Source organism: Sebastes fasciatus, chromosome 1, assembly GCF_043250625.1.
Source record: "Sebastes fasciatus isolate fSebFas1 chromosome 1, fSebFas1.pri, whole genome shotgun sequence".
Lineage (NCBI taxonomy): Eukaryota > Metazoa > Chordata > Actinopteri > Perciformes > Sebastidae > Sebastes > Sebastes fasciatus.
Window position 1 is genome coordinate 8,749,614 of NC_133795.1, and position 27,196 is coordinate 8,776,809.

Sequence of the window (27,196 nt, forward strand, 5' to 3'; positions counted from 1 at the left end):
CAAACGTGTTTGTATTTCTCTGTCTTCATTTGAGCACATGGACGGTAGAAAAAAGGCAAGTGTGTGGGAGTGTGCGTGCTTCTGTGTGTGGTTTAGTGCCTGACTGAAGCTGGATTTTTTTTTTTTTTTTACAGTGGCCTGTTAAATGCCCAATATCAAAACTCGGCCCTGCAGAGCTGTCAGCCACGCGGCGAGCATATAGGCCTAATATCTGGCATGGACCGGGGATTAGTTTCTGTCTGCTGCTCAGGGTGAAATGTGTAATCTCATATCTGAGAAGTGGGAGGGAGAGGAGGAGGAGGAAGGAGGGCATTCCTGCCATTAATGTCTAACCTTTTAAAAATGGATTTGCAAGTGTGACGAGATAAGGGCCGAATGTGATCCTGAAAATGTCTCCGCCCGCCCTGAGACGAGCAACAGGGAGAAAAACGAAGAGGAGACAATTGCAGTGTTCGTAGTAAAATGAAAAACGCTGTGCTTACTGTAATGCCTTTCATCTAATATCAAATGTGGGTACGAGGAAAATTAATACTCTGTGTACTCAGTGTTTTGACAACGTAGAACAAAGCTACTCCCGTTAAAATCTAACGCCTTTAAAAGAAAGCATCTGTATAAGGCGTGTTGCTGGAAAACGGTGAAAACAAGCTGGTTTGGGTGACGACACACTGATATCTCACTTTTACAGAGAAATTCATTCTCTTTAAATCTTTTTATCAATCATAGAAATAGTTTCCAGCATGACCTTCCTATTGTGTCACATACAGTAGTACGTCAACACATCTAAAGGATAAGGCTAGTGTTATTTTATCTTTCTATTATTGTCGACAAATTCCATGAAAAGACCAAACAATAGACCCATATGTATTGTCTGTACTATACCATGCCATACAACTCCATTATCATCCAAGAACTACTAAGAAGATATAAAGAGCCATACTGTTGAGTCTGGGAGGCGAGTTTCTCTTTAACAATGAGCTCTGTCAGCATAGTTCATTCTTTTCAGCAGCATAAACCAAGAAACCATGTCTTCGAGCAGCTCAATAACATCTGGTCTACATGGAGCTACTCTCCAGAAATGCAGTTACATCGATGTTTTGCAGTAATATACACCGCCCATGTTCCTTTTGGTGAGCCCCGATCTAAAGGTATGACTATTTTATGCACTTTTAATACTTTTAAGCCACACTAGGAGTGTGACTCTAGGGATGGATGTCCACTTTGGTTCAGACAGAAATATCTTAAAAACTATTGGATGGATTAACATGACAATCCTTATCGACATTCATGGTCTCCAGAGGATGAAAGCTACTGACTTGAGTGATCCTCTGACTTCTAGCACCACCATGAGGTTGGCATTTTTGTTTTTAAGTGAAATGTTTCGACATGTATTGGATGGATTACATTTGGTACACAGATTTATGTTCCCCTTGGACCACTAAAGGTTTCAGGTTGTATATTGCAATACCTGCATAACTAATGGCATTCCCATCAGCCTCAGCTGTGTTAAGTTCTAATTAGCAGCTCGGTCGCACAAAAAGGCGTATGAATGGTACGATAATGTGCAAGGCAAAAGCGTACAATAAGAACACCATTCCTGCTTTTGGCATGTCATTTGTACGCCATGTAGTCTGTACTGAATGCAATGTAAATACAGCCGCGTAATTATGCTACGCTCACAGCTAGTGACGTCAAATAAAAACTGAGAAAGGACTGCCTATGGTGGGCAGCAGGGGAGGTGGACGGGTCCAACAAACACAGGACTTTTAACCAGGAGGCCGGTGTTCGGGACCAATGTTGTGTTGTGAAAGTTAAGTTAGTGACATGTTTTTTAGTGTTGTGTTTTTCATACTGATACGTTGTTTTTGTACATATTGCACTTGGTTTATACACTTATTTTAAGCCCAACCGTGATATTTTTGGATGGAAATGAATGGAAAGCTTTGAGACGCCCTCCGTCGCCGGTACTGGGGGAAATGCACCTTAAGTGCAGCTTCACAGAGCTGCAGGCATGACTGTAGACTCTTAGTCTTGTTGGACAATATAGGTTATGGCATGGAGCCATAACTAACAACAGGTTGCGTTTATATAGACTAATGTCAGTTTAACTTAATTGTTGATTTTGTTTTCGTAGAGGTCTTAGAGGAATATACACACCTTGAGATCTGAGACAGTCCTGATAACGATCTGGCACATCAGCCAACAAATCAGTGGAGCAGTTGTGGAAAAGAAGGTAAGTCCTTTTTAAAAAGGTTAAAGTTGTCATTGCCTGGCACACTGGAAGTACGGCCTGCCCATGAAGACCCAATAACAGCCTCTCTTAGCCGCTCCTGGCCGACCATTACAGCATCTCCCTGATCAAATGGATGCCATCTGTCTGGCCAGACTTCAGCAACAGCACCGCAGCAAGCTGGTTGGCTGGCTCAGATAGACGCATCCTATCTCGTTCTTTTGCATACACATTAGCTCATTCTCTTTCCCTCCCCTCTATTTCGCACACACACACACAAACAGGTGAATTCAGCCAAACATGCAAATGTCCGAGATGGCAACTGGCATCTTGCTGGGAATGAGATGTAACATGTAAACGATGATCGATGGTAGTCTAGTCGTTGGGCAGGGGGACGTGAGATTGATCGGCCAAATTCTCTCACTGTTCAAACACATTGCTGCCTCCTCCAAATGGCAGCCGGAGCTTGAACAGGATCACATCAACAGAAAACATGAATCGAATTGTCTTCACTCACACAAAGCATAGGCACAAGCATTCTGCCTGGCTGACGATAAGGGATTGGCGAGTAATTACCTAATATTTTTACTAGGGCTGTCAAAGTGAACGAGATGATAACACGTCAACGCAAATTCGTTTTAATGACACTCATTTCTTTAACACATTAACGCAACTTGCAATTTTTGGGTTGTAGCGGGATTTAGTTAGTTGTAGTAGCTCAGTTTTAAAACTAGAGTGAAGATATTGGCATTATATGAAACTAGAAAACGTAATGAATTCATTGGTACCAACCATGTCATAATAACTTGTCACGAAGGAGGCTAAATAAAAAAAGCTGGAGTGGCAATTTTCAAAGGGGTCGCTTGACCTCTGACCTCAAGATATGTGAATGTAAATGGGTTCTATGGGTACCCACGAGTCTCCCCTTCACAGACATGCCTACTTTATGATAATCACATGCAGTTTGGGGCAAGTCATAGTCAAGTCAGCACACTGACACACTGACTGCTGTTGAGTTTCCCATGTTATGATTTCAGCATATTTTCTATGCTAAATACAGTACCTGTTTTTTTGTGATGTTAATTGATTTCCAATAATAAATATGTACATACATTTGCATATGTCAAGCATATTTGCACACTCCCATGTTGATAAGAGTATTAAATACTTGACAAATCTCCCTTTAAGGTACATTTTGAACAGATAAAAAATGTGCAATTCATTTGCAATTAATCACGATTAACTATTTTAATCGATTGACAGCCCTAGTTTTGAATGCTTTACACTATTTAACTAATGTTAAACCTTCAATTTATGTGCCTCTAGTGTTGATTTGTATTTTTCATGTTTAGAGTATGAGAACTACATTACTCCTTTAAGTCTACACAATCCCCTCTTCCTCATGAAAAGGAATATGAGGCTGTTTTATCGCCGCTGTCCCATGTGTAAGACACCTATTATAAGTGCCCTTGCGGAGAGAGCCGTGACTCCTAGAGGGGACTTACGAGATCTGCACTCTTGCCCCTCATCCAATTCACCTCAGGATGAGATGGCGTGTTCACGAGAGCCCGTAAGACCTTACGAGGTGCTCGTATTCACCTTCCAATATCACCAATACTGCTAACATTAGCACAACGCTCCTCCGGCTAAAAGAGGTCCCTTCATCTCCAGCGCTGGTGATGGATAACATCTGTTAGGCTCAACTGTAAGGATTTTATATCTCCTCAGGCCTCAGAAAATCTCCACTCATTGATTCAGCGCTGAAGTGGTGCTCAAGTTCATTCCAAGTGTCTTCATTTTATTCTGGCGGTGGCAGGAAACATTTATCACACAAACCGTTGACTTTCTGATACTGAGAGAATCCCGCCAGTTAGGAGCAACGACACAATTTTATATCTTGCTCAATAGGTTAGTTTAGTCCGAATCAGAGGGAAACTGCTACTTTGGTTCGTTTTCTATTTAGTCTGTCTCGGTTTCACAGTGCACAAATTAAAGCGGACCAAATAAAAAAACTAATCTGCCGAGGGGCGGGTCCGAAGGAGTGAATTGATCTTTTTCGTCTCAAGAGCTGCCCCTTCTATGCAAGGAATCGCGGACTTTGATAAATTGCTGTCGAAATTCACTTTGACTGCACTGATCTACCGTGTGTTTGAATCTCTTCTCCTCCAGTTTATCTCAAATTACTTTATAAACGCCACTGTTTTTGTGGACTTTGTTTAGCATATTGTCTTCTCTTCGGATGTCAAGCAAACATCGGATTTTTACGGAAGCTCAGTTACCTGTGTCTATCTCATCAAATGCCCGCGCAGGCAGCCTTTTTTGGTTCGCTTGGAAACGGTCTGAGACCACCTCTCACAAGCGGTTTCGGACCGGTTGTTTTGGTCCGCACCACTGCCTTCACAACCGCCCAAACGGACCGCACCTGATGTTGAACCGCACCAAAGATCGATTAAAACGGACTAAATGTTGGCTTGTGAAAGCGCCCTTAAAACGGCTGAAGCAGCGATACAAAGGGTGAAGAAAAGCATGCAGAAATGAACATTAAATGTCAAACGGTTTGCAACTAATGATTATTTTCATTATTAATTAATGTGCCGATTATTTTCCTCATTCGTCAATTAATTGTTTTGTCTATAAAATGGCAGAATATAGTGAACAATATTCGTATTAATTTCCCAGAGCCCAGGTTTACGGTCATGTATGACAAAGAAAAGCATCACATTTTAAAATCCTCTAACTCTTTTAATGAGATTATATTTGACTTTATGCATCTACGGACCTAATTGTATCAGATAATATTTCATGTAGAATTTTGTTCAAAGTCAAAACCAATATAGATTTAATTTTAACCAGACATGAAGCCAAACCTCTGCAGCATTTAATGCCCTAAAACTTGATTAGAACTAAGTTACACTTTTATAGCAGAGTAAAAAATGTCACCCTTTAGTAAGTAAGTCAAATAAGAAAAAAATAATCATTAGACGAAACCCCACTTGACGAAACAAAAGAGAATTGAGATAAATCTGAGCCCATCCTGGCACTAAATATACTCTATACACTGACTGTTGACATCTTCGGTGATTGCGCTTTCAGTCTCTCAAAGGAGGACATGGTCTCCACAAGCAATAACCCTCCTCAAACATGCTGCCATAAACTTTATTCCCACATCCCTTTATCTTTATTTGAGGCGTCTTCATGAGCCAGAACAGCTGTTCATTTAGATTGATTTAACATTGTAAAGTTTGTCCTGTAAAAGCAACTTAACATGAGTAAATAAATATAATGGCACAGCCTGAGATCAGAATGTGGCATTCACTTTAAAAATGTATTTCGGTTATATTAACTAGACACAAACAGAAGTGACAGTACTATATCTAGTGTAGGAAAAGTCAACAAAAGTAAGTTTGTCTGACAGTATTTTGTGGACTGGAGTCTGTGACACATCTAACACCAAGTTATCAAAAGTCTAAGGTACAATCTAACAGAAGGTTCGAGATTGAAAATGAAAACACAGTTGCACCTCAGTGGGTGCTTGAGAGGAACTGATCCTTCTCTATTTGCACATCTCAACCGAAGACACTATGATGTGATACACAAACGGTGACATGCACGTACACAACACACATTTTGGTGGGACGGATGTCACCGTGTCGGAGCGGAGAGCAGCCTGTAAGAAACAGATATTCACCAAGTCAAACTCATGCTTCCAGCCCCTAATGAGCCTTGTTCAGGGGTTTCCATCTTCTTCACCATTCTGCCCTCCTAAAGATTCCTTTACCTCTAACGATGAACTGATTGCAAAATTGTGGGCTGATACCGATGTTTAAAATAAGAATTTGTCCGATAGCTGATTCCAATGTTTTTGTTTATTTTGTTTTTGCTGTCTTTTATTCCCCTTTTGTGTCGGGAAACAAAAACCTCTTCATTATAAATAGAAAATAACTGAGCTGTTTTGGAGTCAGTCAGTATTTCATTACACCGTGTTTGAATGAGCACAAATTCAATCATACAGATTTATGAACCTTTAATATGACCTTCTTTCAAATGAAAAAGATTATTCTTTTTTTTTCAATAACTGCTTCAAAAGCCTTTTCAGCTGATATACAACTACCTACTCAATGAGAAGAATGTTTCAGTAAACAGTCCAACAAAATGTTTGTTTTGTGAAATATTAATGAATGTAAATGTAAAAGCGATTAAATGCATAAGCAGTGTTTCTCACACATAAACTTTACTTGGGCAGGCCGCCTAAGTACATTTTAACATTTTTCATTTTTATTTTTTTATCTGTCCGAGAGAACGACGCCATCCACGATCGATTAACCAGAGGAATAGTAGCGGCTGAACGCCGTTGGGGAGTTGATGACGAGCTCCACTCTGCTGGTGCAGCTTTGGGCCTCAGCTGTCCGGGTTGGACATTATATTACTTGCCCACTGCCCCCACCGTTGTTTTGCTTTTTTAATAGAAATAAAACCCATTTAGTGAATTTCAGCGCTGTGTTATCAATACATAGTCGGACAACGGATACTACAAATTGAAAGTGAAAGTGTCTACTCCGTATGGAGTCTCAGCAGAGAGTAGCAGGAGTCAGATTTCACACACACGGGACAAGAGAGATTTGATAGATAAGACGATGACGGAGGATTTGTCAAAACGAAAAAGCCTATTTGGCAATATTTCAGATTTAAACCCAATGTTATAAGGGAACCATAACGTTAATGAGGCAATCGCCATCAGGAGGACGGAGCGGTCACAGCTGATGTGCACGGCGGAGCAGCGCCAGATGGAAACCTGCAGCCTCGCAGCGAAAGCTGGACCGGAGAGGCCAGACACACCGCCATCCGACGGTAATAATCAAAGTAAGCGCTCTACAGATATTGAGCGTAATCTTTTCTTGTAAAATGTCATGCATGGCGCATGGCACTAGCTGCCAAAGTCGTGTCCCATTTGTGGCTTCTTCTCCGACTAAATAACCAACACAACATTTAGCTGGCGCAAAATTGATGCAGCACATCAGATAAACATCGGCCACTGCCAATAGGCCGATTGCAGTCAACAAGGCGAATATCGGCCGATTCCAATGCACGATAAATCGCTGCATCTCTATTTACCACCACCCTGCCTGCCCTCCAGGCTATACCTCCATCTACATCACACCAGTGGAACAAATAGTCGTAGCTCTTTGAATATGTGCCCCCTCAAGCCTGCCCCAGCTGCAGCTGTTGGTGACATTTCTCATTTGCTGAAGAGCCAAGAAAAAAAAAATGTGATGGTGTCTGTCTGCCTGCCCTCTCATGTGAATCATCCAAAATTGTAATAACATCACTACAGCAACATGCTGCAGCACAGAGACCCGGTGTGGTGTGACTGCCCTGACAGGAAGCTCCTCCATATCCCAACAAACTGTGAGAAGCAACAACTCCTGCAAAAGCAGAATGTTAAAGGAGATGCTCTGTCATGTATAGAGAATTATTATCATGCCAACAACACGTGAGCGTATCCAACCTGCAATCAGACAGATGATAGAGGTGTGGAAGTGTGACAGAAGTGGCGGAGATGGTGGATGAATAATACTGGTGACAGATTTTCTTCCTTCTCTGCCAGCCTGACATACATTCTGTTAAAAAAAAAAAGAGAAAAAGTGTAACATTGAAGCCAGACAGAGGTGCTGCTCACTCCACTGAATGTATCACAAAACATTTCAGTATTTTATTCATGGTTAAAATCAAAGGCTTGCGCTTTGATTGCACCTAAGAGAAGAGGGGGAGTCGTGTCGGAGATGTGAGCGCGGCTCGACGCGAGGCTTGCACTCAGCAAAACAGGGGGAAGAGGTGGAATGTAATACTAAAAGCTAATATACAGTAAGTGAGCCAGAGGTACTTCTTCTCTCTTCAGCGAAACATCACACTGCTACTGTGCTCCTTTGCATCTGCTGAGAGCGAAACTAAAGCCCTTGATCCCGACGAGAGCAGAGCACATTGGCTCGGCTCTGTGTAGACTTTTCATTACACGCTTTCACCAAAGTCACACACATTTACAGGAGCGTAGGCCGTCAATGGGGAAAAAAGAAAAGACACATAAAGCAGCGTTCAGCTTGCCTGAGGAAGTCATTTTACAGCATGAAATAACTATCAGCATCTGGGGATCAAACATGAATGTCCACTACATTGATTTTTCTGCTTTAACGTTTGCTGTGGTACGGACAGCAGAGGTGGGAAACACATTGATTCACCTGTGTATCACAATTTATTTTTTTGAAATCGCTTTTGTGATACCTGAAGTAATATATTTGCTTCATATGAGTCTATGTGGAGATAGAAGGAAGTTACCGCTTTTATTGTTGTAGTCTGAGAAACGTGACGTCATATCTGCTCCGTATCCGTCAACCAAAACAAACCACAGAGAGCCAAAACGAGAAAGTAGATACGACCTCCGCCCTCACGTATTAAATCCAAAGTGGTAAACACTACACATACAGTAATGTATGGAAACACTTTGGAGAGCTGGACATCACGGCTAAAGCTGCATGGTTACTCTGTCATGGACAGGAAACATTATTGTATTGCGGTAACGTGCGGTCAAGACAGCCACTTGCATCTCCGTGGTCAAATCGGCCGACGCTACAACTCCAGATTACTGGATTATATTCACCAGAAGTATAAAACATTACATGTCCCTTATATATTAAAAAGAAAATACCACTAATTTGTGAGGGAAATGTTTTTATTCTTTGATTTTTGGGGTGCTGGGAAAAAATTTAATAAATAATTCCTGACAGTGACTGATATATTTGACTTCAGGACATCTCTGACTATATACATGCTGAAAACCAAACATTGTTACTGTATTCATTTAGATATTTTTCAAATTAAAAGTCTCTGTATGATTAAAACATTTTCCATGGTCTATTGTTAAAAAAATTAACAAAAATAGCATTACATCGTAATATCAAATCGCAATACTTATCGAATCGGCACCCAAGTATCGTGATAGTATTGAAGCAGGAGATAGGTGTATTGTCCCAGCCCTAATGGACAGCATGCATTATCCTGCACATGTCATTGCAGCTCCCCCTTTGTGGATGCGAGGGATGAAATTATTTTGCACCCTGACTTGTCCTACAAATGTAAAAGCTCAGCGGCGAGATTATAAAAACTGCTGTTTTTTTGTTTGTCTTTCATGAAGGAGCTTAAGCTCCCAGTCCTCGATGTGGATTCAACTCCACAAGGACAGGGGGAAAAAATGATAAAAGATGAGGTGATGGATCCAGTTATATACATCAGTACAGTTCCAGCACTCTTTATTTAGCATGCATGTGTGCCTCTCAGTTTATGCCTTGGAGAGGGCTGAAATCCACAAGAGGAGAGGAAAAGATTTCATGATCAAAGACGGCATGTGGAAAAGTATTCAGCTCTATCACCTCAGCTCCAATCACACTCTTATTTTGTACACACGTATGCCATCCTCACACCTCTTCTGACGCCTTCAGGGAAAGAGGTTGAGCGAGTTCCTTAGAGCAGGCATTAATCCTCATTTAAACTCAACTCACAAAAGTTACAGAAAGCGGGTCAAAAGGTCTTTTTGTTGGAAGAGCTCGGTAGCACATACCACTTAAACCTCTGGGACGTGAGATGAGGAAGAGAAAATCCTACATAGCTTCGCCTGGCTGCCTGAGGTTCTAAATAATATTTCCTTGTGAACACACATTGCCAACTTTGCTCGGTTTCCCAAGATAATTGAAGTTAAACGTGTCTTTTTTTAGCGCGTCCACAGAGGAAACTGTCGTATTGAGGAGTTTGGGAGTAGAAGAATAAGATTGGGATAAGTCCCGAGGCAGATGAGCTGCGGAGCTAATAGGCAGACGAGGTGTCCAGAGAACGACAAAGACAAAGAGCATAAAAGTGAGGAGAGAGACAGTGTGTGAGAGAGAAAGCTCCTCTGGGTCATTAGGCTACAGACAGACACATGCAAGTGCCACCTCATCCTTCATTCTCTCACTCTCCTGGTGAAGGTATGAGGGCATCGAGCCATGTTCACTGAACCTGACATGTGCCGGAGATACTGTGGCAAATGAAGATACATTGCAGGGACAGTAGCTACTAATTGTCCTCCGGTCTGTCAGCGTTCTCGTTCTGTACAGTACAAGTGACTGGCACATTTAATACAGGATACACAATAGTGTGAAAACCACAACATGCAGATTAGAATAAGATATCCTGTCCACTTATTCAGGTGTCCGTCTCATGTGTCGTGTTCTGCATGGCAGCGATGAGCAGTTAACTGTGACATCTCAACCCCAGTTCCATTATTAGAGCGTCTGCTGTCAGATAAGGCTGTGATAAGACAATACGGTGCTGCCTCGGCACAGCAGCCGCAGAGATTCATCCAGACACATCAGACAAGACAAATAGACCCCGGCTAATGCTGACAGAGCACCCCGGGTGGAAAATTTAGACGGACTTTCAATCATTCGCTTGACAAGTGGGGACATATTCAAGCAAGAGGATTTCTGTTTCCATAATTCCGAACCCCGTAATCCATTTTTTGTCCCCTGTCAGGGCTCGAATGAATGATTCACGGGGCCAAACTGAGAGAGTAAGTCACCTTAAACCAACTGAATATATGCAGCTCGAATTTCATGTTATCACGAGTGTGAAAACTATTCTGAAACACAGAAGGTGCAAAGATGAAGTGCTTTTCCCACATTGTATGTTTGTGTTCATTTAGAGGGGTGAAATGATGGGATAAAAAAAGACATGAACTTTAAACCTGCATTAAAGATGCTAAATGCAAGATTGGGAGCATTTCTATTGCCTCCGCACAGCTCTCAACATGGTGGCTCATAGCTAACTAACTAGCTAGCTAGCAGTGTTTACCTGGAGGGGAAACTGAGGGTGGGTGCTACGCTTCTGCAACGGCACCATCGGTCAGGACGGTGTTATCGGCTGTAACCGCCGTATGCGAGCAGTGCAGTGCAGCGGCCGTGAGCTAGCCAGTGTGGCACGCTCACATGCACAAACATGCACTAAAAGCATGCAAGAAGCTCGGATTACAACACACTGACTTCAGAGTGACTTCATCCTCTGCTCAGGTAGACATTACTCCTCTATATCTTTACATAGGAAATAGTTGTTTGCTGCTATATTAATGCTCTGGATATCATATAGAAAACCTTTAAGGGATTTTGGAGATATGGAGCAACATTAGCATTCATTTGAAGTGATGTCTGTATCGTTCACCTGATGAATCTCCAATATTGGGTAATAATTGTCTGTGGGTTTGTCATTGTGAGAAACCATATGCACATACAAGTAGTCATGAGATCCATTATTAATATTGCAATATTTATTGTAGCGGTTGTGAAGTAGAAATACAGATATTTAATTATAAAAATTTCACAGGCTAAAATGCCAATGAACAAACAATTTATCAATCCAGAGGCAGAAGCTGTAATTCAGAATCGATGATTCTACGGGGTGCGTTTGCATCCTCAAATCCCTTGTTGTCAATGTAGACGTGCAGAATGTGCACCCAAAGGCAAGAGCGGCACACAAGCTCTTATTTTTCAGGGCGTGACGGCTACGCCCCGAGATGAAAATAGTTAAACTTTTGTAATGCAGCAGCGCACACCACATGTCATATGACAAAGAACAACCAATCACAGCCTGCAGACATCTTTTCTTTCTTCTGTAAATATCAGTCGATGGTAAATAGATGGAGGAGAAGTTAATCATTTTAGTGCAGGGCTACCTAGAACTTCACCATCTATCCCACGGACTATTTCACTGGCTTCACCCTTTCCGTCCAAGAACGTCACAACATCCGGTTCAAAGGTGAACCAAATTGACACAGACAAATCAAGCAGTAAAGCTACTGTTGCTTAGTAACCGCAGGTGCGACAGGAGCGCAACCTCCCAAACACCTCGGATGAAAGGATGGAAGCGGCACTGTTGGCGTTTTCCATGCGTTTTTTTGCAACATGTGAACTGCCACTATATCTTTTCAACGAAGAGAAAAACATGGCACTCTGAATTAACCAGCTATATGGGAAAGACAATGGAGGTCAACATATAAGTGATAAAAAAAATCTATTTTATATATATAGATGCGCTCCTGATTGCAAAAAAAGAAAAAACAGTAATGCAGTGAAGTGAAACGATCTAGAAAGTAAATTAGTAGTATGGTTAAGACAACCTAATTTGACTGCCACTGGGTAAATGAGTTGCCGGGGCAAAGTGAGTCCTCTGCAAACAAAACACTCAATGAGTAACATTTGTCCCCTGCAGTGGATCTAAATGATGCCACAAAGTAGCTCTGCTGCATCACAATTACCTGGCAGTGTGTCTCTCTGCTCCATTAACATAAGCAAGCTATTTCACTTCACTGAGACGCTACTAATGGGCTTGAGGGGCCTAGAGGTGATGGAGAAGCTGCATAAGAAAGGCCTTTTGTATGAATAAAGATGGTAATAAATGTACGATACAGTAACTTTCCGCTGCTGCTCTGAAGATGTGCAGCGAGGGAGTTGGCATGAATCAAATCTGACAGAAAAAGAGTACACATAGAGGACTATTTAAACCAGACAGCTGAAAATAGACTAACTGTGACACACAGAGGTGTATCTCAAGGTATTTGCAAGACAGATGGGTTGTTTGAACACTGACTGGTTTGTCTATTTTCATATTCTTCCATTTATTGGGAATAATTGGGGGAATGAGCCACCTGTGTTAAACAGCACCTGTGCACTCCGTCTGATACAATTATCTGAAATCAGAGAAGAATAGGATCTAATCTGCTGCAATCCAATCTTGCTCAAGGAGGCAGAAAATGCACCAGAGTACACGCAGTTAAAGGCTCGAGATGAGAACGGCAGCTGAGTAAATAAATACTAATGATATTGATACAGTGGTGCCACATGGGTGAATCAGAATCTGTTAAAACAGAATATGAAACAGTGAGAGAAACAGATTATTTCTCATAGACTCAGACCTTGTCCACATGTACATGGGTATTTCTTTTGTTAATGTAGCTTTTTTTCTGTGTTTTGGGCTTTTGTTCACACCCAAACGGTGTTTTAGGTCACTGAAAACTGAGCTCTTGTAAGACTCCCGCCAGGGTGAGGATTTTCAGAAACTCTGTTCTCAGTGTTGGCGTATAGATAGGATAGGAAAAACAGAGTTTTTGTGCCTTTGTGAGGCGACATTAATGAGGCATCATGTTGTGCAATGGAGGCATAAATACATCCATGAACGGCGGACGTGGCCTAATAACCTTGCTAACAGGACTTTTTAGATGTTTGACATAATTGTACAGTTATACCTAAGAGTTTAGAAGCAAAGAGACGAAACTTTGGACTGAAAACGCTTATTATATTTATAATATTTTATTGTTCAACACAGGCCATTTTGTTAGAGACAATAAATATGACAATAGAATAGAAATAATTTTGTTTTACTTTTGCACGGCACTTTGTAGGCGGACGTTTTACTGGCGTCCGGCAGTCGCTTTCAATCCAAATTGGCGGAAGCGAAGCTTAGCTGATGTTGGCAGTACAAGTTCTTTGGTTACTCTTCTGCTATATTGAGGAACACAGGCATCAGAATGGTAGTTAGGTAGCCCTTATTATGCTCAAGAGTTAAATTTTCTGATAAGTTTGGTTTTAATTAGTTATTTGATGCTATAAAAAGGGGTTGAGACGTCATGATTGGCAGCTGTGATTGACAGCTGCTCTGAGTGAAACTACGATCACTACTGTGCAGACTCAGGCTCTAAATGACATTAAAATCTCAAGATGGCAGCTCCAGTATCCAGGATATTTTGGCTTCACTTTTTTACGGTGGGAGGAAGTGGAGACGTGTCGTCCATCTATATATATATACAGTCTATGGTAGAGACGGTTTGTAGTGTAACGATCTTCAAAAGGCAAAAAACATCCTGATTCACGGCTCGCTTAAACAACTCTGGCTTTTTTAATATTAGCTTACGCTAGCTAGATCAAATCAGCTCGCGAAAAATCCAACATAGTCAGCTAAAAATACGAAATCTGCTTTTGTTCACTTCTGTGTGAAATCAAGAACCCATAGTTTCTAAAAATAACCACAAACTTTGAATGGTACCTCTACCGCTGTTATCATTAGCTGTGTTTCCATTCAATTGTCGAGCGAATTTTAAGCAAAATTTTGAAATGCGTTTCCATCAACTGGCTTGGAGCGAATAAACTCAACTTGTTGGCTTCATCTTAGTTTGGTCAGAAGTAGAGGTTGAGAATGCGAACTGGAAACAAAACAAGTTGGCTTGGCCGTGTGTGCATCTAACCATCTACCAGAGAAAAATGGAAAGATATTTCAGGAATTGGGCAAGTTGTAATTGTTCTTTCACGTCAGATAGTATTAACCAATTTCATACTGTCCGGAGACGAAGTCAAGCATTCCCACGTTATGGTAATATCTGAGAAGACGCCGACAGCAGAAACAGCTGATCAGTCATGTGAGTTAAATGTTATCTACGTCAGCAATATATATAACACATTAAGCGCATGAACTATTTTTCGATAAAAGGCACAAGCCACCGCAATTGAGGAAGTTTTATTGAATTTTGCCGTTTCCATGCAGCTTTTTCTAACGGAAACACAGCTATTGTAAACTGCTTATGTGAAGGAAAGCTTGAGAGGCATGGCGGGGCTTAGCCAACAGTCAATTAAATGGCAACATATTGAACAAGTGGTGAACCAAGACAGAACATATAACTTCTGTTCTACTTTCCCAGTTTAGACACATCCGTGGAGCTCACCTCTAAGTGAATATCTGATAATGTGTGGAGGAAGAAAGTCGAGAAATGGCACACAGGCCATAGAAAGTGCCAATTCAACCTCCACTCCTACCTCCCCTCTCGCCGGCCATAAAACGCAATGTAATAGGATTCCTAAGCTTTTCCAGTGACTGCTTCCACTATCACACAGACATTTAAGTGCACTAATCCATGACAAATTGTCTCATCTGATCCATGACAAATCGTCTGAGGGGCCGATAGAGACGAGGAGATGGAGGGAGGGTGGGGGAGGTTGAAAGACGATGGAGGGGTGGAGGAAGAGGCCCGGCACGGAGAAAGAGCAGCTCGGCACCTGAATGATCAGGCAGTTATTGCCTAGTTTTTAGAAAGGTTGCTTTCATTACCTCGAAGGGCATGCTGTGTGATAGAAAGTGAGATCACATAGCGCCGATGAGCTCTCTACCTAAGCCCACAGTTTTCAAAGCAATTATAATCCCATGTGGAGGTAGATTATGGGATTTCACTCCCGTTGTTGGCAGGATTTGCAGATGTGGAAAAATATAAATGTTTGTAATTAAATCTGTGTCGTAGAGAATTTCTGATTTCCATTTCCCTATAGTTATATTTTAGCTCTTAAAGAGCTGTTTTACATGACACATAAATGAAAACATGCATACTGCAGCCACATAAAAGGCTCTTCAGTCTTGGACATAATGACTTGGATCTGTTAAAAAAAAATATGATTACGGCGTCATCCATTCAAGTGACTGTAGTTTAATTGAATTTTCTTTCACCATCAATCCTCACACTAATTAGTCCCCACAGTTTAATGGGGGTGTAAATAAAGCTGATTTAATGGCAAAACAAAAACACAGACAGCCTACAGCTGTTCCTCAGGGTAGTATGGATGGATTCGCCGTTCGTAAACGCTCTTACACCTCCACAGACGAAGCGAAGCGGCGAGATTAAGACGCTTTGAAGATGACTGCGTAAAAAAAAAGAAAAAAAAGTGCGTGTTCACTTTTGCATTTCTGCTGCTAACGCTGAGCAATCTGTAATGAGGAGTCGGATGGAAAGGAGTTGTGTGAGTTGCATTCAGTTTGTGAGCCAGTGGAGCTAATTTCTTCACGTTCCCAAACACTGCCAGAAAAATCATCAATCTTCTGAAGCAGCCATCCGTTCGGCAAATGGAAAGAAAAAAATAATTCAAATAAAAAAATCAATTCATACTGTGTGTATGTATGGCTTCCAGACTTCTACCCCCGTCCTCATTTACCAAAAGACAGCTATCCTAAATCAAGTTCAAGGTTTATTTCAACACCCTGTATCTTGTCAGATTTCCCCCCTCTCCCTTAGATCTGAAGTTAAGAAACTTAAATAGAAGCTAAAGTTGAGCGCTGCAGTGTTTTGACAGGTTGTGTTCTTAAAGCCGAAGATGCATATCTTAATCTACCAAACACGTCATTGCCGATGAGCTCTTGTTTGACCATATGATGCATCCCGGCTAATCAAAGTAATTACATGTTTTTTTCTACCTCAAAGCGTTTTTTACACTGAGGGAGCATTATGGCACATTGAACAATGAGCTCATTAAAATGCCTTCCAGTCATCTGTGATTAGACTTTACAAGTCATTTCAAATTAGTGGATGAAAACACAACAGCAGCTCCACCACCGCTGCATTAGTTATCTGCCTTTTCAGCCATGCTATCACCCATTTTGTGTTCTGTTTAAAGGCCTTTTGCACATCAAATCTGTATTTTTCATCCGAAATTGTCACAGGTTTAGAAATAAGTTAGGACTGTCAAAGTTAACACTTCAGTTTGTTTTAACGCCACTAATTTCTTTGACGCATTAACGCAACTTGCGATTTTTATGTTGAAGTGGGCTCAGTTTTAAAGCTAGAGTGAAGATACTGACATCGTATGAAACTAGAAAACCTAATTGGTAGCAACCATTGCATACAAGCTTACTCTACTCTGACATCCTGTCTGAAAAGAAATTATCAATAATTCACTTTTAATTATACTGAGAGTAAACATGCCCACTTTATGATAATCACATGCAGTTTTGGGGCAAGTCATAGTCAAGTCAGCACACTGACACACTGACAGCTGTTGTTGCCTGTTGGGCTTCAGTTTGCCATGTTATGAATTTAGCATATTTTTAATGCTAAATGCAGTACCTGAGAGGGTTTCTGGACAATATTTATCATTGTTTTGTGTTGTTAATTGTTCCTCTATAATAGATATATACATGAATTTGCATAAAGCAAGCATATATGTTCAGTCCCATGTTGATAAGAGTATTAAATACTTGACAAATCTCCCATTTTATAAAATTAATTTGCGATTAATCGCGATTAACTTAGGGCGGTGTATTGGCAAGAATCTGGCAATACGATATGTATCATGATACAGGCGTAACGATTCAATATATTGCAATATATATTGCGAAACTGTAAGCAAAGCGATATATTACGATTTCTAAAAAAAATCGAATTCTAGGAAAACTGTCATAGTATAAAGACACACCATATGTATAGAATTTAAGTAAAACAAATGTGAAATGGCTACTATGGGGACTAACATCATTACACATGAATACAGTTGGACTCATTGGATCCACAACTCTCAGCTTTCCACTCATACCAAATTTATGTAATTCCAAGTCTGTTTAGGGACCGCAGTATGCAGAAATATTCAAATACACCATTTTAGAATAGGTGAAAATAACACATTTATACATTTGTGCATGATTTTGTCCCAAAACTGCATAGAATTATCATAAAGTGGGCAAGTCTGCAAAGTGAAGACTCGTGGGTATCCATAGAACTCATTTACACAATGATGGGTTTGGTAATATGTGAAGTACAGTTCTGTAATAGTGCGTACATATACACAGCTCTGCCTTGTCATCATGGCTGCCAAAAAAAAAAGGTCAAACAAAACGTCAGCACCAGACTGCCATCAAAGTGTAACAGGGAGGCAGAGTTAGTTTTTTACAGCTGCACCTGGAACAGGAATCGTGTTGTTCTATTAGATCTGAGACTCTCTTAAACTGCCCTGTCAGAGTCATAATGAAACAAAGCAGCAGCTAAAGTGTTGTTATATTCAGACTGCCCCTCTGGGTATTGATACATTATGAACATGGCTACTGTATGCATACTTCAGCTGAACAAGGGTAAATAAATACAGCACCTGCTAAGCGTGACTATACTATATTACACTGAGCAGACAACACATTAGGGAGCGCCTTTCATTTCAACACCGAATCTACAGTAACTTCAGCGGTGCACTGCCAAAATGCAAATCGGTTACACTTTTACCGACTTGTGATGGAGTCCAATACTATGTGCTGTCAAGAGTGGCCTGGTTTATGCAGCGGCAGTCTTGGCAGCGAGCACTTCTGCTCGCTGTGCTGGCAGGTGGAGAGAGTGCAGAACCGGCCGTGTGTGTGTGTCATGTCACATTCGGCTCATCTGTCAATGTAGTGGATTATTTCTTGAGAGACCAGAATTGGCTGCCCAGAATCAGGCCGCCATCAATCTTCAGCCGCGCGAGCAGGACACGCAGGGGAGGCTGTGTGAAGCAGAGAGGCTCATGGGAAAGGGGGGGAGCGGCGCCGCTTCCTGAGCAGGTGACGAAGCAGTCAGGCAACTCGTTACTCAATCTCCGCCTCAGCGGTGACTGTGCCGATTTGTCACGGAAACGTTTGAGAGAGAGGAAAATAAATAAATAAATATATAAATGCGATCTTGAAACTTTATCTCGGCAGTCACATTTATTTATTTATGTATGCACCGTCAGCTCACTGTTGCAGGAGGCAGATTTGGCTGATTTCTCAAACATTGTTAAATGCTTCAACAGGCCGGAGGATTACATCTGCACCTAGCTCAACATGACCTTCACTTCCTGCTCAGATACCCGCACAGCCCCTTGTCTGTGGATCTTTGTCTATGTTGGAAGGTTTGTGAGTTTTTGTAAGACTCTGTCTCTCAGGCAGTCAGCCGGGCTCCATGCCAACATCCACAGTAATGTATGTTTTCTTACAAAATACCAACCTCCCTATTAGGGATGTCACGGAGAGGAATTTTCCCACCGGTTAATAAACTTCTGACAACACCGGTGTTACAGACACTGGACATTTTACAAGAAAAGAAGGCGCTCAATATATGTAGAGCGCTTACTTTGATGTTTACCGATGGGGTCGCTGTGTGTCTGGCCTCTCCGGTCCAGCTTTCGCTGCGAGGCCACAGGTTTCCACCTGGAGCTGCTACACCATACACACCGGCTTTGACCGCTCCGTTCTCCGCACGGCGATTACCTCATTAACGTTATGGTTTCCTTATAGCATTGGGTTTAAATCTGAAGTGTTTTTGCTTTTCGCTTTGACACCAAATCCTCCGCCATCGTCTTGTCTGTGAACTCGTTCTCGTCACACTTTCACAGTGGCATCGTCCCAATATGTATTGATAACACGGCGCTGATACAAAAAAAAAGGCAAAACGACGGTGGGGCGGTGGGCAAGTAATGTAATCGGTGTATGCCCAACCACCGTATAACACCACACTGACTACCGCGGCAAGCCTACCCCCTATTTCATATCAAAACTTGGATTATGACCGTCCAGAAGACAATACATCTATCTATCTTGTCATCAAGTAATTCTAAAGATAATGAATCAATAACCTCAGCAAGTGGAAGGCATGTGTGAGTCTAAGATAACACACTATTTCTACTAATCTGTTTATCAGCACAGACATTTTGAGTCTTGTATTTCTCATGCTTCATTAACAAAACCATTTTACAACTTAATTTTCTGTATTGCAGAGAGAGTATATCACACATCTTTTCATCGTCCTTTTAGAAACAACAGAAACATTATTTGATTACGGAAAAACAGCGAGGCATGAAAGCCAATGGATTTTTCAAGGCAAGACATCTCTTTCTTTTTCTTTTTTTTGCTACGTCCTACATAGCCATATCTATTTATATCTGAGGGTTCTGGCCTCAATGAAACCAGAGAGCTTCTCAAATTATAAAATCAATTCTAATTCAAATATTCATCATAGCATTTCAATTCTGAGAGAGCAGTTCTGGTTAGATCGGTTAACGCCACTCCGCGGCTGAGTAAGATTGATGCCGGTTTAATCCTCTTAAAAAAACATGATATACTGTAAATTGTACAGTAACCGAGCAGCAGAGGGAAAAAAACAGACAGGGATGTGTTCTCTTCGAGCGCCCAGTGATAGACCATTATCCCTGGGAAGCCTGCTGATTAGGAGAGTAGAATATCTCAACATACGCTCGGCTTATGATTGTCAGCACCAATTATGGCTGTCATCCATCACAGTTTGTTTGATTTTAAAAGTTTTCTGGAGAGAGTATAACATAACATAACACTGACCATCAGTCTCAGTGGGAATGCCGGTAAAACTTCTCTCTTTGATTACCTCTCAGTGTGACTCGGTCTCACTCCCAACTCGTCAGTTGAGGCACCCTTCAGCAACAGTATGTGATGAGCCGGTCTTTCAACTAACTCCAATGTAAACCCACCCGCAGCGTTATTTGACGTAGTATCACAACGAAGTCTCACAGCAGTGTCACCAAATTTAATCTATTTGTTTTGTGTACATAGACACGAATTACCCTTTTTTTTTTCGTGACGTTCAGCATGACTTTCGACAATGTATTTTTCGTGCATTTTCCTACGAATGTCCAGCAACGCTTGACAACCATGTCAATTTCCGCTCCAGTTTAAAAAAAAAAAAAAATACTTTGTTAGATTTAAAAAAAGATCATGGGTTCAAATAACTCCCAAAGTGCTGTAACTTAAGTACAGAAGTTACAGGGCAAATAAATCAACTTTGACTTGTGGTTTCACACTGGACACGAAAACCGGTCTCCTGGGCGAAAGTCCTGTGTTTTTTGACCCAGCCATCCACCCCGACGGCCTCCCTATGCATCATTCGCCACTCGCTATACTTCCCAGTTCACAATTACGTGGATTACATACAAATTGATTTTGCGCTGACCATTATGAAAAAACAGTGAAATTCGTGTCAATGTACACAAATCAATACGTACAATTTTGTGACTATTTCCCGAACTGCTGTGCGACTGGGCTGAGTATTAATAGCATGAGATTAATAGCATGAGAGACTGCTAAGGATGGGTGGGAGTGGTGGCTGATGGGTCAAACAAACACAAGACTTTTAACCAGAAGACCACTTTTTGTGTCACATGCAAAACTAAAAGTAACGTTGACATATTTTGTCTCGTTAGTCATGTGTGAGGCACAGTTTCCTAACCTTAACTAAGTGGTTGTGTTGCCTAAACCTAACTTCCTGTTAAAACAGCTTTATATTGAAAAGACACTATACATGTAACGCGTGTTTATTGACACGCCGTCCCTGACACGTCCAAAAGTAACACAAGAGAGTGTGCGTCGGTCTCCGATGTCGAGGGATACCAACCAAGTGGCGGTATTTCACGAGTTGGGAGTGAGAATGTGTTGCTTAGTGACTTTATTAAAAATGAAATGGCTCAGCTGAAATCGGTCTACTAACATAAACGAAACCTGAGACTTAAAAAGATCAAATCAACAGTGTTTATCATCCGTCTGTACAGTGTTAGCTCGCATCCTCTCAGACGATGACTGATGTGTCCTGAACACAGCTCCAGTATCCCCTGAGGGAGCCATGAAAGCACCACACCGTAATGGCCTCGGTGAGAAAATGGTGTGTAACTGTGTGAGCATGTGCATCTCCGCACCGACCTTAGTGTTGTATGAGTTGATCTGTCTGACAGGGAACCTTCCAGAGAACCCTCAGCCATAACTATCTTTTGCCTGGATGACTCTTCTCGATCTACGCCGGGGGTGGTGGTTGGAAGGGCGGGCGGGTGGCGGGCGGGCGGGGGGGGGGGGCTCTTATTTTTTTCCTCTCTTTCCCTTTGGGACCACTGCATTATTCAAGAGACACTTACTGAGCCTTGCACTTCCTTGTACATCTTTGACACCAAGCTCCACTTGCCAACCAGTCAAAAAGGAAAAAAAAAAAAAAAACAACAGAAAAACTGGAAGCCAGCCTTTAAAAATTCATCCGGAGCTCTCTGTCGCTCATCCCTCACCCTCTTGTTCCAATTAACGGGACCCGGGATACTTTGAGAACTTTCTATCTATCATAGCTGGGATTTTCCTGTGTCAGCTGTTCCAAAGCAAAAGTAAGCCAATTCTCCGACACAAAGTCACCAATGTTCAACACAAGCACGGAGAATTCAACGCTGGACTTTTTTTTTTCTTCTTCTTCTTCTTGCTGTGCTTCAATTACTGTCTTTTTGCTTGGCAACGCGACACACACACACATACACACACACACACACACAAAAGGGAACCAAGCAGAAGATAGCATCAATGTTTAACAGCCGCTTGGCTTCTGGAGAAAGAGAGACCCACTCTGAACGAGGGTTCAGCATATGGGAGTCGCACTCATTGTTAGAAGCTTAAAGAAAGCCTTCGCTTTGCTCAAGAAAAACCTTTTGCCTTCCCTGTAACACTCCCACATACACCATAAGCAACGCTGGTAAGCTTTTCCATAATCAGAGAATTAGATCCGCCTCGGCGTCTACCCTCCCCTTTTGCCCCTACGGTGCAGAAGGCGCCGGGCTTAATTGCCAAACGTTCCTCGTGCAAAAGAGGGAAACATAATTGTCATTTCCATCTAAGCCACAGTGATCAAAGCTCCCTCGGCTACCAGCACAGTAATAGAGATTTTTGCCTTCAGCTTGTCCTACTCGTAGCAGTGTGCCAGCAAGATTCAGGGTGTAGTAGTCAAGAAGTCTTTGCTGCACACAAATCATCTCCTGACATCTAACTCACAATGTTTGAAGACGCTCTTTGTGTTTGTCCCTGTTCAGATTTAGCGTCCAGCTCAGCCAAAGAAAGTCCAACACTGCGACAGTCGACATATTTCTTCCATAAATAGCAACAAAATGTATGTGACTTGATATACGTACGTAACATGCAATTGGAAGCACAATTAGCAGTCTCCTTTGCTTGACTGCGAGCGCGGTGAATCATCATGTTACAGTACAGCACCGCGACAAATCATTGTGACATACTGCAGCAGCCTCTTGCTGTTGATTTTTTAAACAGCCAAAAGCTGAGAGCCGCTGCCCCATCGAGAGGGCAACGTCTCCACTCGCTGCAACGCTGCGCCGCGAAAGCAGGAGTCTTTACAAAGAGGCGTGAACGTACCCAGGGTGAGGATGTCGGTGCGACCGGGGCGGGCCACGTGGTGCTGCTGGATGGTCTGGTAGAGCGTGGCCTGGCACAGCAGCAGGAAGCCGAGGCTAATCCACATGGCCAACAACCAGGACATGGTAGGGCCGAGTCTGCAGGGCGGCACACAGCGGGTGGGAAACAAACAGGGGAACTTTGTATTACAGCATGTCTCCATAAATATTTACAAAACACATTGTGTTCGCTTTAATGCACCAAACAAAAAGAAACAATACCACTTTATCCTCTGATATAACCAAGAAATATTCAGACCAATATCCCCACTAGCATGATTTATTTAAAGGTAAGTGCATGGGTATTTTCTTAATAATAACACTAGGAATGAAAAGAAAAAGAGGAGACAGAAGCTTTAATAAAAGAAATCCTGCAGACAAAACACAAAGTTAACCTTGTCAATATCTGTCTGCTGTAGTCTGAAAAGGACTTGTACCACACAGAAATAAATAATGAAATGCAGTAAAAGGAAAATAACCTCTGTCAGATTGCAATAATTGTATGAAGATTACAGTTCTATTAACAACAACAGCAGCAACGTTAAAGCCTTGAGGTTTATAAAAGATTGTAGAGCTGCAACGATTAATTGATAAGTTGTCAACTATTAAATTAATCTGCTTCTTAAATGTGAATGTTTTCTGGTTTCTTTTCTCCTCTATGACAGTAAACTGAATATCTTTGACTTGTTGACAAAACAAGACGTCATCTTGTGCTTTGGAAAACACTGATCGACATTTTTCACCATTTTATAGACCAAACAACTAATCCATAATCGAGAAAATAATCAACACTGAAAATAGTCGTTAGTTGCAGCCCTAAAAGATCACATCTCTCAGCACCAACAGCCTTGTCGCAGATGAGTTCAGCGACTGCCTAATGGCTGCTGAGGGCCAGCATATGGAGACACGCCTTAGCCCCTCATTGAATAACGAGGCTCTCCTCCTTTCCAGGTGTTATTAGCGCTTCTCTCCATTCACGACTCCGCAGTGGGAAATTTAAAAGCATCAGCCCACCTCCTCTAAAGACTCTTTTAGGCTCCCCGTCGACGACATCCTGTTTCAGTGAGACTGTTTAGAGAAATGAATAATCCTGGGACTGATCATCAGTTTAGAGACGAATATATTTCACTCACTGTATCACTGAGATATCACAGGCACCGACTGCATTTGTTTTACATTCGTCATTCCTCGCCGAGGTGGTGACTTTCTGAGTGAATCTGATGCTTTAATGTGACAGTGTGAATCCTTTAATGTTTGATTCTACCATATCTCCATACACAGGAGACTATGAAGCAAGACTATGAGCCCCAGGGAGTCTCTTCAATATGAACTTCAAACCGTGGAAGTATCACATTTAAACAAGGAGTCTGTATAATATGTTTCAAATGTGTGAAGAATGAAAGCAGGCCTGATCCAATAAGATGTTTCCAGAAAGCACCAACGCTTACTCCCAACAAGACCACTTTGTGTTTCGATGTGCATCTGAGATTAAAGCCATTAGGCTACTAAAATGTGCTCTGTGCCCTCGGTGACATTGAGACTGCTTAATATTCAGCGAAAATTAAGCATATAATTATGAACAGCACATTGTAAATCCCCTCCCCTGCACTAAATCCACCATAATCCGCGGTTTTGTGGAAATGTGAACTGCTCCCATGGGTATGTTTTTAAACCACACAGTGTTTCTGTTCGCCGAGGCTGGCTTCATATTCATAAGAAGCGTTGCGCTTGCATGGTTAACTGCATATTGCATGGATACTCTGAGCTCCTCCCCGGTTATCGGGAGGCAAAATGTGGTTCTTACCAGCAGCGTTTCTTTTTTTACCAGAGGAAAAGACGCAGGGCAGACTTTAAATAAAAAGGAACAAGCATTATAAAAGAACTTCAGGAGGAACAGCTTTCAGGAAAACAACTCCTCTAGTCGCTGTTGCAGCCTCTTTTTCAGAGCTTTTATAGAAATACTCAGCTTGTTTTCCATGAGAGAAAGAAAGACGTTAAAAGCTCTCAGTTTTGTATTGTCACATCAGAACGAGGGAGGACAGCTCTGTGCATAATTGGTAAGTCCAGCAGCGTGAGATGGTAAATGCGGTCGAAGGAGTAAAAACAGCAGACACACCTGCAGGCAGAATAACCCACTGATGCACCTGCCTGCAGCATTGATTCAACAAAATGAGACTCGTTTTGTTTCTCGCTGCCTGCACTTCTTCTCCTTCTTCTTTTAATTCTTCTGCTGTGGAGACAACTTCAGGGATGACTCCCAACAAACGCATGTGTCACACAGCAGGAGGAAAGCACTCAGGGTTGAGGCGTCACAACATTATCCAGGCTGCCATCTTGAACTTTTTTGCCATTCATCAAATGCAGTGCACTTATAATATGTCTATAGTATGCCAACGTATAGTTTCAAAGGAAACTTATAGAACATTGGTCAATATAGAGATATAGAGGGAGTTTTTAGTGGAAGCTGTTTTTCACATTTCACTATAGTCTTCCAGTCATTTTCTTTACTCAACTCAGACACATTTCTCTGTATCCCTAATGTCCTAGTAAATGACCCCCTTCACCCTCCACCCCACCCATCCCGTCCCCAAACACCAGAGGTATTCCTCGAAAGTCCCACACCCTTACCTGAGCAGTGTGTTCAGAAGGAAAGGAGCTCAGCCAGAATCACTGTCTGCCCAGCAGACTCACTCCTCTGTCTTAAATCCATCCATACTTTGAAGCCAGGGATTCCCGCCCGAAATTCCAGTACCAGATAAGCCGACCACCGCACAAAAGGGGGCTGAAAAGCTGTCCCCCGTCCCCCCCTGCTGCTCACTTCCTTTTGAAATCCTTGCCAACACAGTCACCAAAACACCCGGGGGTCTGTGTCACAAACTGACCAGGATTTGAGGCTGATCATGTCACTGCTGTATCAGCCACATACGTGCAACATCCTCTCCTTCCTCGAGTGTGTGTGCCTCCTCTCCGTCAGTAGGACTCCTATGTGGTGTGGTGACAGGGAGCTAATTTAGCCCCTCTCACTTGTCGGCTCCCTCTCACGCGTGCAGCGGAAGGCTCCAGTGGAATGACTGCTCTGTCTGCTCTTGGCTGCGTCCCCCCATTGAGAAGCTGCGCTGATAGTGTGAGCCTCAGTCCTCTCTCCAGCGCACTAAGTAGAGAGTGTGTGTCAGAGCGGCGAGAGCGAGTGTGTGAGTGAACGTGCGTGTGTGTGTGTGTATTACAATGTAGCCCAGCTGGGAAGAGAGAGAGAAAGAGAGAGAGAGAGAGAGAGATCACATGTCTTAAAGCAAGACTGCCCACTTCTGCATCAAGACTTCATCAGCAAATGAAGAATGCTTTATTAACCCACCCCTCTTTACATCCCATCCCCTCCCCCCTTCCCATCCACAATGCCAGGAAGACACGCGAGCGTAGCCTTCAGCTCACTTGTGAATGTGTCTGAGTGTATCCATCTGCACACGTATGCGTGTGAGTTGGCGAGGGTGAGGAGGGAGGATGACTGAGTGCGCCTGTTTTAGTCATCGCCCGCCAGCCTTTGAGGGGTGAGAGTGAAATATGCTCCAAGCGCAGCACTTTTAGTAGAAGGCAGAGTGCCTCATCAGGGCGCCGCAATCACCATATTATCTATTACGAGCTGGCTGTGCTTCTTCACCCAATTCGACTGTTATCAGGCCATTAAATAGGTGTTATCAGTAGCTATGAGCACCTTAGATGTGGCTCAGTAGGGGGCCTACTACGTTGTAAAAGTGAAAGTGGAACTTAAAAGCAACACGTTCTAACACATAAAACTGCATGAAACGTCACGTTTTGAAGACAAAAAGGCTTCTTTGGGTTTAGGCAACAAAACTACAACTTCTTTAGGCTTAGACAAAAAAAAAACAGTTGGGTTTAGGCAATAAAA

At 42.2% G+C, this 27,196-nt stretch overlaps 1 protein-coding gene across 4 annotated transcripts in view; it reads right to left on the minus strand.

Annotated features, from left to right (window-relative positions):
* Nucleotides 1-26,561, minus strand: part of tafa1b (TAFA chemokine like family member 1b) — a 158,341-nt gene extending 131,780 nt beyond the window's left edge. The window contains exons 1-2 of one of the 4 annotated variants that reach the window (XR_012591428.1): nucleotides 25,921-26,541; nucleotides 23,255-23,391 (exon numbers count right to left, since the gene is read on the minus strand). Coding sequence is in view for 1 of the 4 variants with exons in the window: in XM_074615953.1 (XP_074472054.1) it covers nucleotides 23,255-23,378 (124 nt within the window). In the remaining 3 variants the exon portion in view is untranslated. Of the gene's footprint in view, nucleotides 1-23,254; nucleotides 23,392-25,920 lie in introns of those variants that run through there. The other 3 variants (XR_012591438.1, XM_074615953.1, XR_012591456.1) reach the window with 3 other exon arrangements.
* Nucleotides 26,562-27,196: the final 635 nt, after the last annotated feature.